Source organism: Penicillium diatomitis, assembly GCF_028827545.1.
Source record: "Penicillium diatomitis strain IBT 30728 chromosome Unknown utg000010l_segment0_segment0, whole genome shotgun sequence".
Classification (NCBI taxonomy): domain Eukaryota; kingdom Fungi; phylum Ascomycota; class Eurotiomycetes; order Eurotiales; family Aspergillaceae; genus Penicillium; species Penicillium diatomitis.
Genome location: NW_026623182.1, coordinates 971,380 through 984,462, shown reverse-complemented (window position 1 = coordinate 984,462; position 13,083 = coordinate 971,380). Strand labels below are relative to the sequence as shown.

The following is a 13,083-nucleotide window of genomic DNA, read 5'->3' as shown; positions in this document are numbered from 1 at the left end:
ACCGGTTATTGTTGTCTTTCTGTCCGGAAAAATCGACGCAAGCTACGGGCCTCTTCTCTAGGCTGCTTTATTTTTAAGCCTATTGCCTACGATGTGTGGAGCTTCTCAGTGCTCTTGGCAAGCAGACTGGACTCCGCCCATACCGCATGGATTGAAAGAGGAGTCCAGTGTCCTCTGGAGAGCTCAGAGTATCTCGTTCCTGATAGGGCTGATGGAGTCAGGTAGGTCTGTCTTGTCAGTGCGTCTCTGCTGATCAATACTCGAGTCTGAGTTCCAGCTCTCTGTCAATCTCCAATGCTTTCCAGCAGAGCTCTCTGGGACTTCGTACTCGCTGCCATCGGTCCCCACCCAGACTCAGCAGTAGTGGCTCAAGCGATCGAAAGTAGGACACATATGCGTGAAGTGATTGAGGTCAGCGCACGATATTTGTCCAGTGGAACGCTCGCATGGGAACATCGAGCTTGTCTAGCGAGGGCGATTCCTCTACTCGATCGGTGCCAAGCTGAGATGGGCACTGGGAATGAGCCAGTATGCACAGGTTTTGACGATTAATCATTTTGCAGCCAGATTCTGCTTTTTGAAAAACAAATAAAGATCTGCTCTCCTCAACAGGCGGCCCTTTGAATGCTGCAGGCTTGACCATGAAGCTTTGGTCCTCTTAGCATGATCTCGTGACTGTAATATAACTGACGATAAAACTGCCATCTCGAGAACTGATCGGCTCCTGTGACCCAAATTGTGTCAATCATCCGGCCGCCCTGAGCAGGAGCGGCTTCCTGAGCTTGTTGACAGGTGCCACGTTGCCGCGTGGTGGTGGATGCAAGTTTCGTATGCTTTGCCATCATACGAATGATAATGAGAAAATGACCAACTTCCTGACAGCTTGCCCATTATGGGGTTAAAAAATTTGAATCCCGAGAAGGACATTCAGACACAAGGATCGATTGAAGGGCCCTTCTTTTCAAAATACGTTGATAACGTGCTAGGGAGTTAAGCACAGCCTCGAGGCCACATCTTGAGCAGTCAGGTCCACCCACTCGTTGGTTGTGTTCTCTCCATCATGAAAAGGTGGTAGCAGGCCGCTATCTATGAGCACAATCCATCACTACACAGACCATCCTGCAGAATAACAATTGTACTTTGGTCTATCAACATCGATATCAATCCTCCATCTAAAGGAAGTAGGAAGTGAGAAGCGACGAACATCTTGAAGAATCCTCAACCTCGCAGGATTGGGTTTCCTTGCTTGACTAAGAAACGTATAATCAGGCGTCAATTCAGGCGACTCGACCAAGTACCCTCCCTGGTGGAGAATCTGTGTCGTAAAAGCGATTTCAAGATAGAGTCCGATTGACAGTACTAGTCTCGAGCGAGTGAGCTTTCCCATCACTCAATAGTACTTCCTGCACATCTTCTAGCACCTTGGCGAAGGCTCGGCAGTAGCCCGACGGCTTCATGGCAACATCACCAGCCCTTTGATACACAGGAATCCCTCATTTCAATTGAGATGATGGAATTTGCCACGTCGCAAAGCACGTGCTCATGTGCGGCATCGACCTCCTTGTCAATGCTGGGTTCACGCATTCTGTGTTATCTGCCAGTACTGTTGGATTATCGCCTCACTCCACTCGCAGAGAGTGCCGTTGCCCGGTAGTTCACCGATGTTTTCGGGGGAATTGGTGGAGGAGCAGGGCACAGAAGTGGCAATAATAGCGTCAGTGGTAATGTCTGCGTCCGGGACCTCTCCCCTGCTATCCGAGTCTAGTCCAGTGTGAGCCGTTTCTGGTCCGAGACGTGGACACAGAGTATCCCCGGGAGATCGAATTCCATGATTTACGACGTATTTACGAGTTTCATCAACAAATGCAGATAATTGAGCGACCGTTGTGGGTTTTGAACAGGGATCAGGCTCTGCTGGCCTCTCCAAAGAAGAATCGGGGCATGTCAGCTCCCTAGCCGTCAACACTTCGCCCCAAAGTTTTTTGACGTGGTGCCAGCGAGAATGATTTGAAGTGTCCATGCCGGTTTTGAGAAGTTCGTAAAGTCGATGTGCTGACTTCCGCAGTGCCCCTCTTGCGTCAATATGATGATTAAGACACAGCTCCAACATGAGGTAGGCTAGGGCATCCATTTCAGCAGAGACCGGAAGTTGCCACTGCCACCGTGCAGTACTCTCAACTTTTCGCAATTCCGTTGCCTTAAGAACGATACGCATGCAAATGTCGTGATAAACAGTTTGCATGTCTGTCAACAACTCACCGTTCGTCCTTGGTTTTGTCACCTCGAGCCTCAGTTGTTCAATAGCAATATCAAAGAAGGCCACAGTGAAATAGCCCAGTGGTCCTTGTCCGTCACATGAACTGAGGTATTGCCTCTCCAATTGTGCTCTGAACTTGTCGATCTCGTCTACCTTTTGTGAAATATCCATGCAAGGATATGAATTGTTCCGACAGAATTGGTCTGAGAATCGGATAGTGCGCGCAAATCTTATAATTTCAAATCGAGCGAGGGTGAATGTCATTTCTGTTCGCCCAGGCCGTGCCTGCGGGGCTTTGTTCATTCCTGGATCAAGCTCCGTGTCGCTAACGTTAGAGGGCAATTGGGTTGTAAAGGTAGAATCCAAAATGGTAGGATCGAGCCCCTGGCACTCGGCAGTAAGAACGTCCAGTACATAAATCTGCCACCAGATTCGTCGTCGCATTTCTATTTCGAATGGAGAGAGGTTCAAGGATGCACCGTCGTCATGAACGCCCATCTTGAGTGCAATTCGAATGGCGACCCCAAGAAATGCGTAAGCATCAGGACCACGAGGGTCTTTTTGACCACAGATCTGTTCTTGTTGGTCAGTGCTTACTTGATTCGAAATGCAAAATGATCCATACCAAGTAGAGAAGGAATGCTTGTAGAACAGTAATATTTGCTGACTTCGGAAAGCCTGCTTGTCCGAAGCCCTTCTCCACCCAGGACCTATAGCTACAAAAAGATCAGCTGGGTTCGTCCGTGAGAGCACTGCTCCCTTACCGGTCAAGCAGTAAGGCCCTGCTCTCTCCCCATTGAAATTCGCACTCGGTTGGCGACAGCGTGGTGATCGCCGCGTAACACACTGCATAGACCAAGCATAACGTAGACGCGTCATGTGCGTATCGCCCACTTAGAATGTGGAAGATGTGCTGCTGGACTGTCGGAACGTGGATTATCTTGAGGACCGGATCTATCCGGCCCAGGTATATCTGCCATAAGAAAGATAATATTGAAGCAGCAGGTTGCGGGAACTCCTGCGGCCGAGCAGAGTCACCCACAAACGCCCAGGACTCCCTTTCACTGGCGACAGATGAACCTCGCTGATCAGTCTATTGAGACACATTCAGCTCGGCCCTCAGGCTTCGTTGTGTGAAATGAGAAGATTCCCCATTCCGAAATGAGATATCAAATACCTACGGACAGATGGCGACGAACTTCAACCAAATCCTCCTTCAGAGATCGAATCTCTGCTTGTAAACGCTTCTCCTGGATTGACATTGTACTATCATTTATGGATCTTGAAGGGGGATACATGCACTGGACGCGAACCCGAGTGCAGTACCCACACGGAAGAGACCGATCACATCTTATCTTGCGGCGACGACATTCCAAGCAAGACCGTCCCGCGGCGATGGCGCGAGGCGACATGAGCGCGCACGAGGCCCACGTGAGGCAGCAAAAAGAGTCGGAGGCCGGTAATAGAGAACAGACTCAGGGTAGTAGTGTCAAAGAATGAGAAAAGGGTGAGATTGCTGGGGGGTGGGGAAGCACCCAGCACTGTGAGTGATGAGAGCGGAGAAAACGGTTGTCTGAATGCGACACATGCCGTGACTCCGATTAGTTAGGGCGGAGGTGCCTCCGCCTCCGCAGCTCCGCCGTGAGCTATACGTGTATAACACCGGATCGATCATGACGATGAAGGTTACCATAGTTGTGCCATCGAATAATGTGATGCTAATTTTTAGCGTCTAGATTACCAACCTGTACGTACACGATTTCTAATCACAGATGATCCAAGCATTGAATAAGCCAAATAGCTGTTATTGCAATTCCCGGGTGAAGTGGTATAAAGACGGGAGCTCTGTCTCTTCACGAATGATTCCTTGATAGGAGCCCAGCTCAACGCATATCTTGCTCAGGAACTATCCCTCAACCCTCATCTACTTCTCTCACATTTTTGCCAATTCCCACAGTTTACCCCTCTCAAGGTCTTGTTCTTGAAAATCTCAGTCGTCACAACAATCAATAAGTGATCCAACAGCGCCTCCCAAATGCCTGCCTACAAGAAAGTTACCATTGCCGGTGTAAGCTCCATTAACGTGCATCCAGTGAGACTGTTTCTCAAGTCATATGATCTAATCAGGGTCGATTAGGCGAGTGGAAGCATTGGCTCGATCATTCTTCGCGGTCTACTCGCCACCGGCGACTTCAGTATTACTGTGCTTTCCCGCAAAGACAGCGCGGCCTCATTCCCCGACGGCGTCGCTGTTCGGAAGACCGACTTTTCTGAGAGTGAGCTAGAGACCATATTCAAAGGGCAGGAAGTTGTGATCTCTGCTCTTGGTGCCACGGGGTTCGGGGAGCAAAAGAAGCTGATTGACGCGGCTCTTCGCAGTGGTGTGCATAGATTCATACCATCTGAATTCTCTGCAAGCAGTCAAAATGAGGCAATTGTCCAGCTGCTGCCACTATTCGGGGCCAAGAAGGAAGTCATTGAGTATTTGAAAGCAAGTGAATCGGCGGGTCTGACCTGGACGGGCATTGCTACCGGACTGTTGTTTGATTGGGTAATTATTCATCCGAATGAAACCTGGGAAAATCTTCCACGGTGGGGACAAATACTCAACTCACGTGTGGTCTAGGGTCTGCTTAACGGCTTTCTTGGATTCGACATCCCCAATCGAAGCGCAACTGTATGGGATGCGGGTGAGGAAAGCTTCACCCTTACGAACGAGTCCCAGCTGGCCAACGCTGTGATCGCCGTCTTGCGGCATCCCGACGGAACCCGTAACAAGTTTCTACACGTCGCGTCGGTGCGGGCGACTCAAAGTCAAATTCTGGCAGCACTGGAGGCGCAGACAGGGGAGAAATGGACGGTGCACAAGACCACTACCGAGCAGGAGTTGAGCGAGTCACGCAAGAAACTCACGGTTGGAGACTTTTCCGGCGCACTTGGTCTCGTTAGGGCTACGAGCTTCGGCAAGATTCCAGGTTTACATGCAGACTATGTAAAGAGTGGCCTTATCGCTAATGATCTTCTGGGCTTGAAACAGGAGTCTGTCGAGGGAACAGTCAGCCGACTTCTGACTGAGCAGGAAACCTTGAAGTAGGACCGCTCACATGTGAACATAATCATCAAGCCTGACTGGCTCTTCATGGACTGGGCTCAAGACCTTAATTGAAATTCATTATTTTGAGGCTTGTCAACTCTCGAGTACCTACAGTTGGGCCATTTGAAACAATTCGTCCAATCCACTGATTGGAATTCATCTTTAATACCATCGTATCCATCGACTGTCCGCATCTGATTGCCCAGATCTCATTCTCTTTAATAGTTTTGGGCTCCATCAGGCTACACAATAGATTTACAACGATTATTTGTCGATTCTCCTATCTTTTTAGGAGAAGTATGCTAAATAGAAGCCACTGTTGACGGGGGCCGAGTCAGTCTTTTTCAGGTATTGGAAGAGTCTACCGCTAAACAGCCTGATAAGTCTATTTATTTGTGTAATTGACGACCACGACCGGATGATATGAACAGACAGACATGATGACGCCTTTGAGGGACTATCCTGAGCATCCTGAAGTGAAGGGCCAGCTTGAGTGCTTAGTGAGCAGTCCATGATCATAGGTATAAGGAGGCAACGGTGACTCGGTGAGCGAAATAACCCACCTGGAATCGTCGTGGGAAATCGATTATTAATGACTGCAAATAAACAATGGGAATGATTCTCTAAATAGCGTCAAAGGTAGCCTTTCTTCAGCGTTGAATTTACTGCTACCTATTATGGTGGTGTTGGTTGAAAAATCATTTCACTGATCTCTTTGGTTTGAGGGTTAGTTTAAATTTTCGTGCTCATGATCTTGCCAATGATCTTGCCAATGCAAAGTTGTCTTCAGTTTTATAGGTAAGATTGAAGTCACTATCATTCCTAGATGCTTCTCTCGGTCGTCGTCTCGATATTGCGCAGATCTACAGCTCTCATCCATTCGCTAGAAAAGTCTGTTAGCCCCTGTCACCCGTTGGCCACCTCATTTGTCGAGGGATGGATTCCTTTCTTGGAGGTTTCTAGGCTTCCATCCATCTTACCAACCGAGGTTCAACTTAGGTCCAAGATTCTATGGTGACGAAAGCTCCGAATCCGATGCATGTAAGGCTGAGCCATGGCCATCAGAATAATGGATAGTATCTAGTAGATACTATCTACCTAGCATATACAGCACTGGGTATGGCTTCTGAAGCTTGATCTTTCATGTACACCCATACTTACTGTATATTGTTTGATAGACGTTACTGTCAAGTACACTTCCTGGAGGGCAGTTGTGTAGATACGGTATCTATGTAGACATTCGTATATCTGACAAGAATTGCGGCCGCGTTTCACGCAGCCTAGCAACTCATTAGAGTGATTATACAAAAACATGCGAGTCTCAAGCCCATGAGTCAGGGATATAAACCAATAACGGAGCCATTTCAATATGGTACGTGGGCTATGTAGGGAGACTTAAGAACAGGATAAGAGCCTATAGGAACTTTAAATTTTGGTAGGGTAATGTAGCAGAACTACCCGTAGGCCGACCGCCCGAAGACCTAATGAGAAGGGAGAATAGACGTTGAAGAATAGTAGACTGAGCAACACACAAGTAAGTATACAATAAGGATTAGGTAGGTACCTCGATCAAGTGTGGTATCAAAGACCAATGGACGCTCCCCGCCTCCGGCTACATTTAGATAATTCATACGGTCGGATCGATCAGATAAGGTACCATCCGTTGATTTATATACATTTAAGCAGCCTCCACCTACCTAGGGGTTTCTGTTTTTTGTAACACCGAGCCGACCACATCCCCTTTTGACGCTACCCAAGTGAACTATATCTGTTAATAAGTCCATGGAGTTGGCCCGAAGTCTTCTGGTAGTAAGGTTACTGTTCACTAAATCCGTTTAGATATTGAAATCCGAAGCGAAGAGACATCGACAGATGAGGGGAGAACGCAGGTTCGGTTCATTTGAAACTAACCCCCGGGGCTGTGGGCTACATACTAGGCAAGTCGCCTAAGAAATTCACGATGAAGAAGTCATACCAATCGATGTAGGTACACTGGACCGTACGACTGCGAGGCAATAAGACTCGGCCATAGGTATCTGACTGCTGGTCGGATTGTTATGTACTTTGGCACTCAGTCTGCGCCGCCCACTAGCTTTCGAACGAGTCAGTCTCCGGGTAGCTGAATCATGTGCTGGTCCTTGATGGTTGACGGCGCCTCTGATGATAGAGGTGCACGCAAGGGTATGTGCACTACATCATCGGCACGCGCCGTGTCAACCTTGCTCGTGCTGGAAGGTTCGATTCCGTCATTGTCGTCTCTCGACTTGGTTCCCCCCTGCATGGACCCAATGACTTCCGCCATGCCGCGGTTACGGTCCTCAGTCACGTCCGACTTCCTCATAATATCATGGCGGTATCAGGGCATATCATCCAATAGAAGAATGGCGAACAACTCACTTGGTCAACTGCGCTGATTGCGAACGGGACCTCGACTTGGCTTCTCAGATCCTGGTAAATTGTCCGTAAACTGACCAGCCAATAGCCAGGCCTAGTGCGCGAGGCTGACTCGGTAATTTGTTTACGTGTGTTGTGTGCCGAAAGGACTGGCCGACGCCGTGGTGGCCGGTCGCAGAAAGAGGTGATTATGCATATGTACATCCCAGGATCTTAGGTCTTGCTCCACAACAGAGCTGATCAGTACCTAATCCCTACTGTGAAATGTTATTTGCACACACTTGCTTGACCTGAGTAGATCGCAGAGTGATGGGCTATAAGACCGTACAGCATTTACCGTCATCAGTGTGGGCATTCATAGATGATACTGATACTACGTCCGTTTGCCTAGTAATCGGGTACACAGTGGACTGAGGCCCGGTTGAGGCCCAGTTTGAACATCGGGATGGCAATCAGGCTGCATGGCTGTAAGCCATGGGAATCTAATAAACGACATTGACGGTAGCACTCTGACTGTCTGCCTGTAAAGTGTAAACATGGAAATCTGTAATGTGCGGTATGGCTGCTATGGCATGTCCTTGATCTAAGTCCCTGAAACATGGCCAGATTACAACAATCAGCACGGGCACACGTGAGGAGAGGAAATAGGAGACAAGTTTTGAGTACCTCGTAAGATTACTCACCTTCCGGTATTGTGGATACAATTGTTTTGACAGCCGTCCTTAAGGTGATACCGAGCGGGCAATAATACACTGGTACAGCGTAGTCTCGGAAGGGTATTATTTGTTATGGTGGTCAACACCCGTTCCCCCTCAGACTCACTCACCACATCGACTCCATCCACAACTCTCTCCCTCTTTCTTTCCCCCCCCCCACTTAGTCTTCATCTAACCCCCATTGCACTTCCTCGCTCCATCCTCCTTTCTTTGAGATCTCCCATTATCTACCTTTTTTCCAACCACCCCCCCCCCCCCCCCGTTTTCAGTCTACAAAACCCCCTCCCATAAATATCAGCCGTCAACATGGGTTCTGAGGTATGTTCTAGTTTAAGGCGTCTCTACCCCTCCATCGGGCGCTGCCTTAGCTGTCACCGCCATCGCAAGTCCATCACGCCTCTCACGGCGTTTTCACTCTCGTGCCTGTCCACAGGTTATGATCAGTCTAAATAGGAAGACATATGCTGACGGATGCCTTTCTTGATTTAGCGTGAGAAGTAAAGATGGCCACCACTTCCCAGCGACTGTATGGTCAACACAACTGACACTGTCAACAGCAAGACATTCCTTGCGAGGCTCTGTGAGCAGGCCGAGCGCTACGATGGTAAGAATTGAAATGGCGATTCTCGATGAGGATGCAATGCTAATATGCTATTATTTGTCCCTGCACAGAGATGGTCAGCTACATGAAGGTCAGTTTTCTAGAGGAGTCGTATTGTCTTGCGAGAAGGGATCTTGATCGCTAACCAACTGAGTAGGAAGTCGCCAACGTAAGCTTCCACATTATATTGCGTCAAGGTCTTTTGTGACTGTCGTCGAGCTTTCTGATTGACATTGCTTCTACTTGCAGATTGGCGGCGAGCTTACCGTCGACGAGCGCAACCTCTTGTCTGTTGCTTACAAGAACGTTGTTGGTACCCGCCGTGCCTCCTGGCGCATCATCTCCTCCATCGAGCAGAAGGAGGAATCCAAGGGATCCGAGGAGCACGTTTCCATCATCCGTGAATACCGTCAGAAGATCGAGACCGAGCTGGAGAAGGTTTGCCAGGATGTCTTGGACGTCTTGGATGAGTCTTTGATCCCCAAGGCCGAGACCGGCGAGTCCAAGGTCTTCTACTACAAGATGTAAGTTGGCCAGAGCGCGCCTCATATCACCACAAGTGTCATTAAGGAATGAGACTGACTTCTACTGCAGGAAGGGCGACTACCACCGTTATCTCGCCGAGTTCGCCTCTGGTAACAAGCGCAAGGTTGCCGCCACCGCTGCCCACGAGGCCTACAAGGTATGTCTTGCTATCCCCTCAGACTCTGCATTCGATAATCATGGCTAATGCTTTGTCCCTTTTCTCCCTCATAGAACGCCACCGACGTCGCTCAGACCGATCTTACTCCTACTCACCCCATCCGCCTCGGTCTGGCCCTGAACTTCTCCGTCTTCTACTATGAGATTCTGAACTCACCCGACCGCGCCTGCCACCTCGCCAAGCAGGCTTTCGACGATGCCATTGCCGAGCTTGACTCTTTGTCTGAGGAGAGCTACCGTGATAGCACCCTCATCATGCAGCTTCTGCGCGACAACCTCACGCTCTGGACCTCTTCCGAAGGCAATGAGGGCGTCGAGGGCGCCGCCCCTAGCCAGGACAAGCCCGAGGAGGAGGCAGCCGCTGCTGCTGCCGCCCCTGCCCCCGCCCCCGCTGCTGAAGAAAAGACCGAGGAGGCCGAGCCTGTCCAGGCTTCCTCTTAAGCTCTGTCCAGGGGACTTCAGCACCGCGCAACGGGTCGCAATCAACCGTTTTGCCAAATTTGTTACGGGGGCGTTCACAAAGTCTTCCCAGACGTGTGGTTTGTTTTAGCAAGTCGCTTGTTCGTTACTGCAGCGTAGCTTGATCGGGACCGGCATCTTCATCATTTGCACGTATTTGGGAAATCGTGTTGGTCGGCCGGCGGAGTTTGATATTCGGTTGAGGGCGAGCGCAGAAAAGGGGCTGAGTGGAAATTTCTCTCTCTCTTTTATTGTCTCTATTCCCACTCTAGCAAGATTCAATGTGTTTATTTTCCAATTTCATTCGGTCCCTTGTCGCAAACTGGTTTGCTTTTGATCTCCTTGTTTTCCTTCAGTAAGATTGCCTTTTTTGACTGGCAAGTCGGTGGATTTTCGGACATCAATCGTACTTAGAGCAGCGACACGATGTCTAGACATGAGCTGCACCATCCGCTCTTGGTGACATTGGGAGCCGTTTTTTGTTGGGCCGCCAGTCTCCTTCCAATTTGAACTATTACAAATTTTCCCTCTGCAAATACGAACATACAGGACCTGCTCCAAGATGAGCACCTACATCTAGCAAAAGCAATGACAGAATGAATCGGGCCCTCTCCTCGAATGGCCAATTTCCCCGATCTCGAAAGCCCCATGACAGAAGGCAGGATATCGGTCAACATCTTTACATCTGCCCGAGTCCGCGCTTGCCTTGCTTGTGATCCGAGGAATCGACCGTACGCCTCTATCTCTTGCAAGCGCCGACCCCCGAGAAAAAGAAAAAAAAAACAAAGTGGGGGGGGGGGGGGATAAGTAGGTATTCCGACCCGAGAAAAGCATTCCATATAAAACAGGTTGAAGAATCGATTGAGGGTGGACGAGTTTCGTCGAAGCGGTGCCATCCATTTGGACATTAGGTAGTCTTTTCGGTCGATGGGGTTCTGTTGAGCTCGTTTAGGGAATCTTTCGAACGAACTTTCCTTGCTTCCTTGGACTGGTTTCAGCACCGTGCAGATCAGGTCCAGTAGTCTTCATTGTACTGCATTGGAACTTCACATTGGGGCATTGGAGAGGAATCGGTGGAGAGGTACCGAACGACCTCGCTTGTCCTTGAGATATTGAGGTCTGTGTTCAACACACGTCCACTGCCCCGGACAAAGTGAGTCTATAAGACTTCCATGGAAGTTCCAGTCACAGGGAGATCAAATAATCGAGGGGGTTTCAGGTGGTGAATGCTTAGGACACCGCGGAAGAAAACAAGTCCAATGGGTGTGCTCGACTATTTCGTGCTTACTGCCTTGGACACGTTCGACGTTCATGAGTGGGTCTCGCGTCTTGATTGATACTTGGAATCATGGAAGTATGAAAAATGATCTGGCTTTGTCTGTAATTGAATTTCTGTGAAGGCGTCTGATGTAAGGGTGCTAGAATCGAAAGAAAGATGTACACGGTGACAGGTCACGAAGCGGATTCCTTGCCAGGAAGAGGGCGCTCTGAAATCATGAAATATGCTCCTCGATATGTCAGAAAAGAAGCATGATTCGATGACGAAATTGTTGCTTAAGAAGATATATATCGAGAGACTTGCGAGTTCCCGAAATACTGTGGGATCGCACAATCAATAGCGAACATATCTGGGAGAGGCTAAATAGAAAATAGGAAGAAGAGGAGGAAGGTTAAAAAGATATATGTCGTCGATTGGTCCATTACATGAAATCATCATCACCAAGACCGTCTTCATCACCGTAGGCAGTGTTGTCAATCTGGCTGTCACGGTTGGCATTGAGAGACACTTTGGTCTTGGCAGCCTTGGTCTTCTTGTTACCCTTGTCGGCGGCACGCTCCTCGCGCATCTTCTCGTTGCTAGCGGTAGTCAGGGCGCTAGCAATCTTCTTGATGTCGGCACTGGGGAGTTCCTTGACGAGCTTGCGGGCGAAGTCCTGCGCCCACAGGGCGTAATGGGGCTTCTTGGACTGAGGAGTGAGCAAGGGGATGAGAACATCAGTCAGGCGCGCAAATTGGTCCTTGGTGGTAGGCTTGAACAGCGGCATGGAGGAGAGGTCGATCGAGTTGGTGGGGTTGGCGCTGTCGGTGATGACGACAGCCTTGGGCGCTCCACGGTTGCGGTTCATATCAATGTCGGCGAACAAATCGGAGGCGTGCTGCATGTCGGCGTCCTTCTCCGTGCGACGCAGACGCTCACGACGCTCGGCCTCGGTCTCGTCCTCGTAACCCTCCTCGTCGCTATCCTCGGCCTCGCGCCGGCGCTGGTCGCGGTGCTCCTCTATCCGTTGAGCCTTAGTCTTCTTGTTGGCAGCGGCGGCAGCCTTGGCCTTGGCCAACGCCTCCTCGGCCTTCTTGGCCTTCTCTCGCTCTGTTTCGGAGTCGTCGGCGGCATCCCAGGAGTCAAGGACCTATGTGGCAGAAAAGGCCTATCAGTGGTGTGGTCTTCATGTCGTGGCGGCATGTTTCTGCGCCTTTGTTTCGCTAGCCTTTGGGACAATGTTTTCTTACCTCTTCCTCCTCTTCGTCGTCAAATCTCCGACGGGCAACGGGCGGAGGCGAGACGCTGTCCTCCTCCTCATCTAGTTAAATTCAAATGATATCAGCCTTGATTTCATGTGGTTCGTCGTGCAAGGAGACTTCAGGCGCATATTGATATAGTGTGGTCACGATAGCGGCTCAAGTATAGAAGGCCTTCCTTACCCCACTTTGATGGCGCCATGTTGGACTAGTGAAAGGCTTATCGGGCGCAACAGAACAAGACAAACAGAAAAAGGTGCGATATACGCAAGACCGAGAACAGAGAAACGAGGGTAAGCTCGACGATTGGATGCTGCTCCGATACCTGTCAATGGAGGGGCGA

At 49.7% G+C, this 13,083-nt stretch overlaps 5 protein-coding genes across 5 annotated transcripts; 2 read left to right on the top strand and 3 right to left on the bottom strand.

The window, feature by feature from the left end:
- Window positions 1-1,576: 1,576 nt before the first annotated feature.
- Window positions 1,577-3,519, bottom strand: N7539_007352 (fungal specific transcription factor domain-containing protein; the record flags this gene model as incomplete). Its single annotated transcript, XM_056936953.1, has 4 exons — window positions 1,577-2,830; window positions 2,883-2,973; window positions 3,022-3,350; window positions 3,439-3,519. 4 exons carry the CDS (start codon window positions 3,517-3,519, stop codon window positions 1,577-1,579), a joined length of 1,755 nt encoding a protein of 584 aa, XP_056787752.1.
- Window positions 3,520-4,292: 773 nt separating this feature from the next.
- On the top strand, window positions 4,293-5,351 carry N7539_007351 (aromatic alcohol reductase; the record flags this gene model as incomplete). Its single annotated transcript, XM_056936952.1, has 3 exons — window positions 4,293-4,325; window positions 4,395-4,808; window positions 4,884-5,351. 3 exons carry the CDS (start codon window positions 4,293-4,295, stop codon window positions 5,349-5,351), a joined length of 915 nt encoding a protein of 304 aa, XP_056787751.1.
- Window positions 5,352-7,455: 2,104 nt separating this feature from the next.
- Window positions 7,456-7,692, bottom strand: N7539_007350 (uncharacterized protein; the record flags this gene model as incomplete). The annotated part of the gene is made up of 1 exon (XM_056936951.1): window positions 7,456-7,692. The coding sequence occupies one exon, from the start codon at window positions 7,690-7,692 to the stop codon at window positions 7,456-7,458; it is 237 nt and encodes a 78-aa protein (XP_056787750.1).
- Window positions 7,693-8,989: 1,297 nt separating this feature from the next.
- On the top strand, window positions 8,990-10,205 carry N7539_007349 (14-3-3 adaptor artA-like protein; the record flags this gene model as incomplete). The annotated part of the gene is made up of 6 exons (XM_056936950.1): window positions 8,990-9,065; window positions 9,134-9,153; window positions 9,220-9,231; window positions 9,312-9,586; window positions 9,657-9,744; window positions 9,819-10,205. The coding sequence occupies 6 exons, from the start codon at window positions 8,990-8,992 to the stop codon at window positions 10,203-10,205; spliced, it is 858 nt and encodes a 285-aa protein (XP_056787749.1).
- A 1,718-nt stretch (window positions 10,206-11,923) lies between these two features.
- N7539_007348 (eukaryotic translation initiation factor 3 subunit J) lies at window positions 11,924-12,942 on the bottom strand (the record flags this gene model as incomplete). The annotated part of the gene is made up of 3 exons (XM_056936949.1): window positions 11,924-12,631; window positions 12,732-12,802; window positions 12,924-12,942. 3 exons carry the CDS (start codon window positions 12,940-12,942, stop codon window positions 11,924-11,926), a joined length of 798 nt encoding a protein of 265 aa, XP_056787748.1.
- Between the last annotated feature and the right edge of the window lie 141 nt (window positions 12,943-13,083).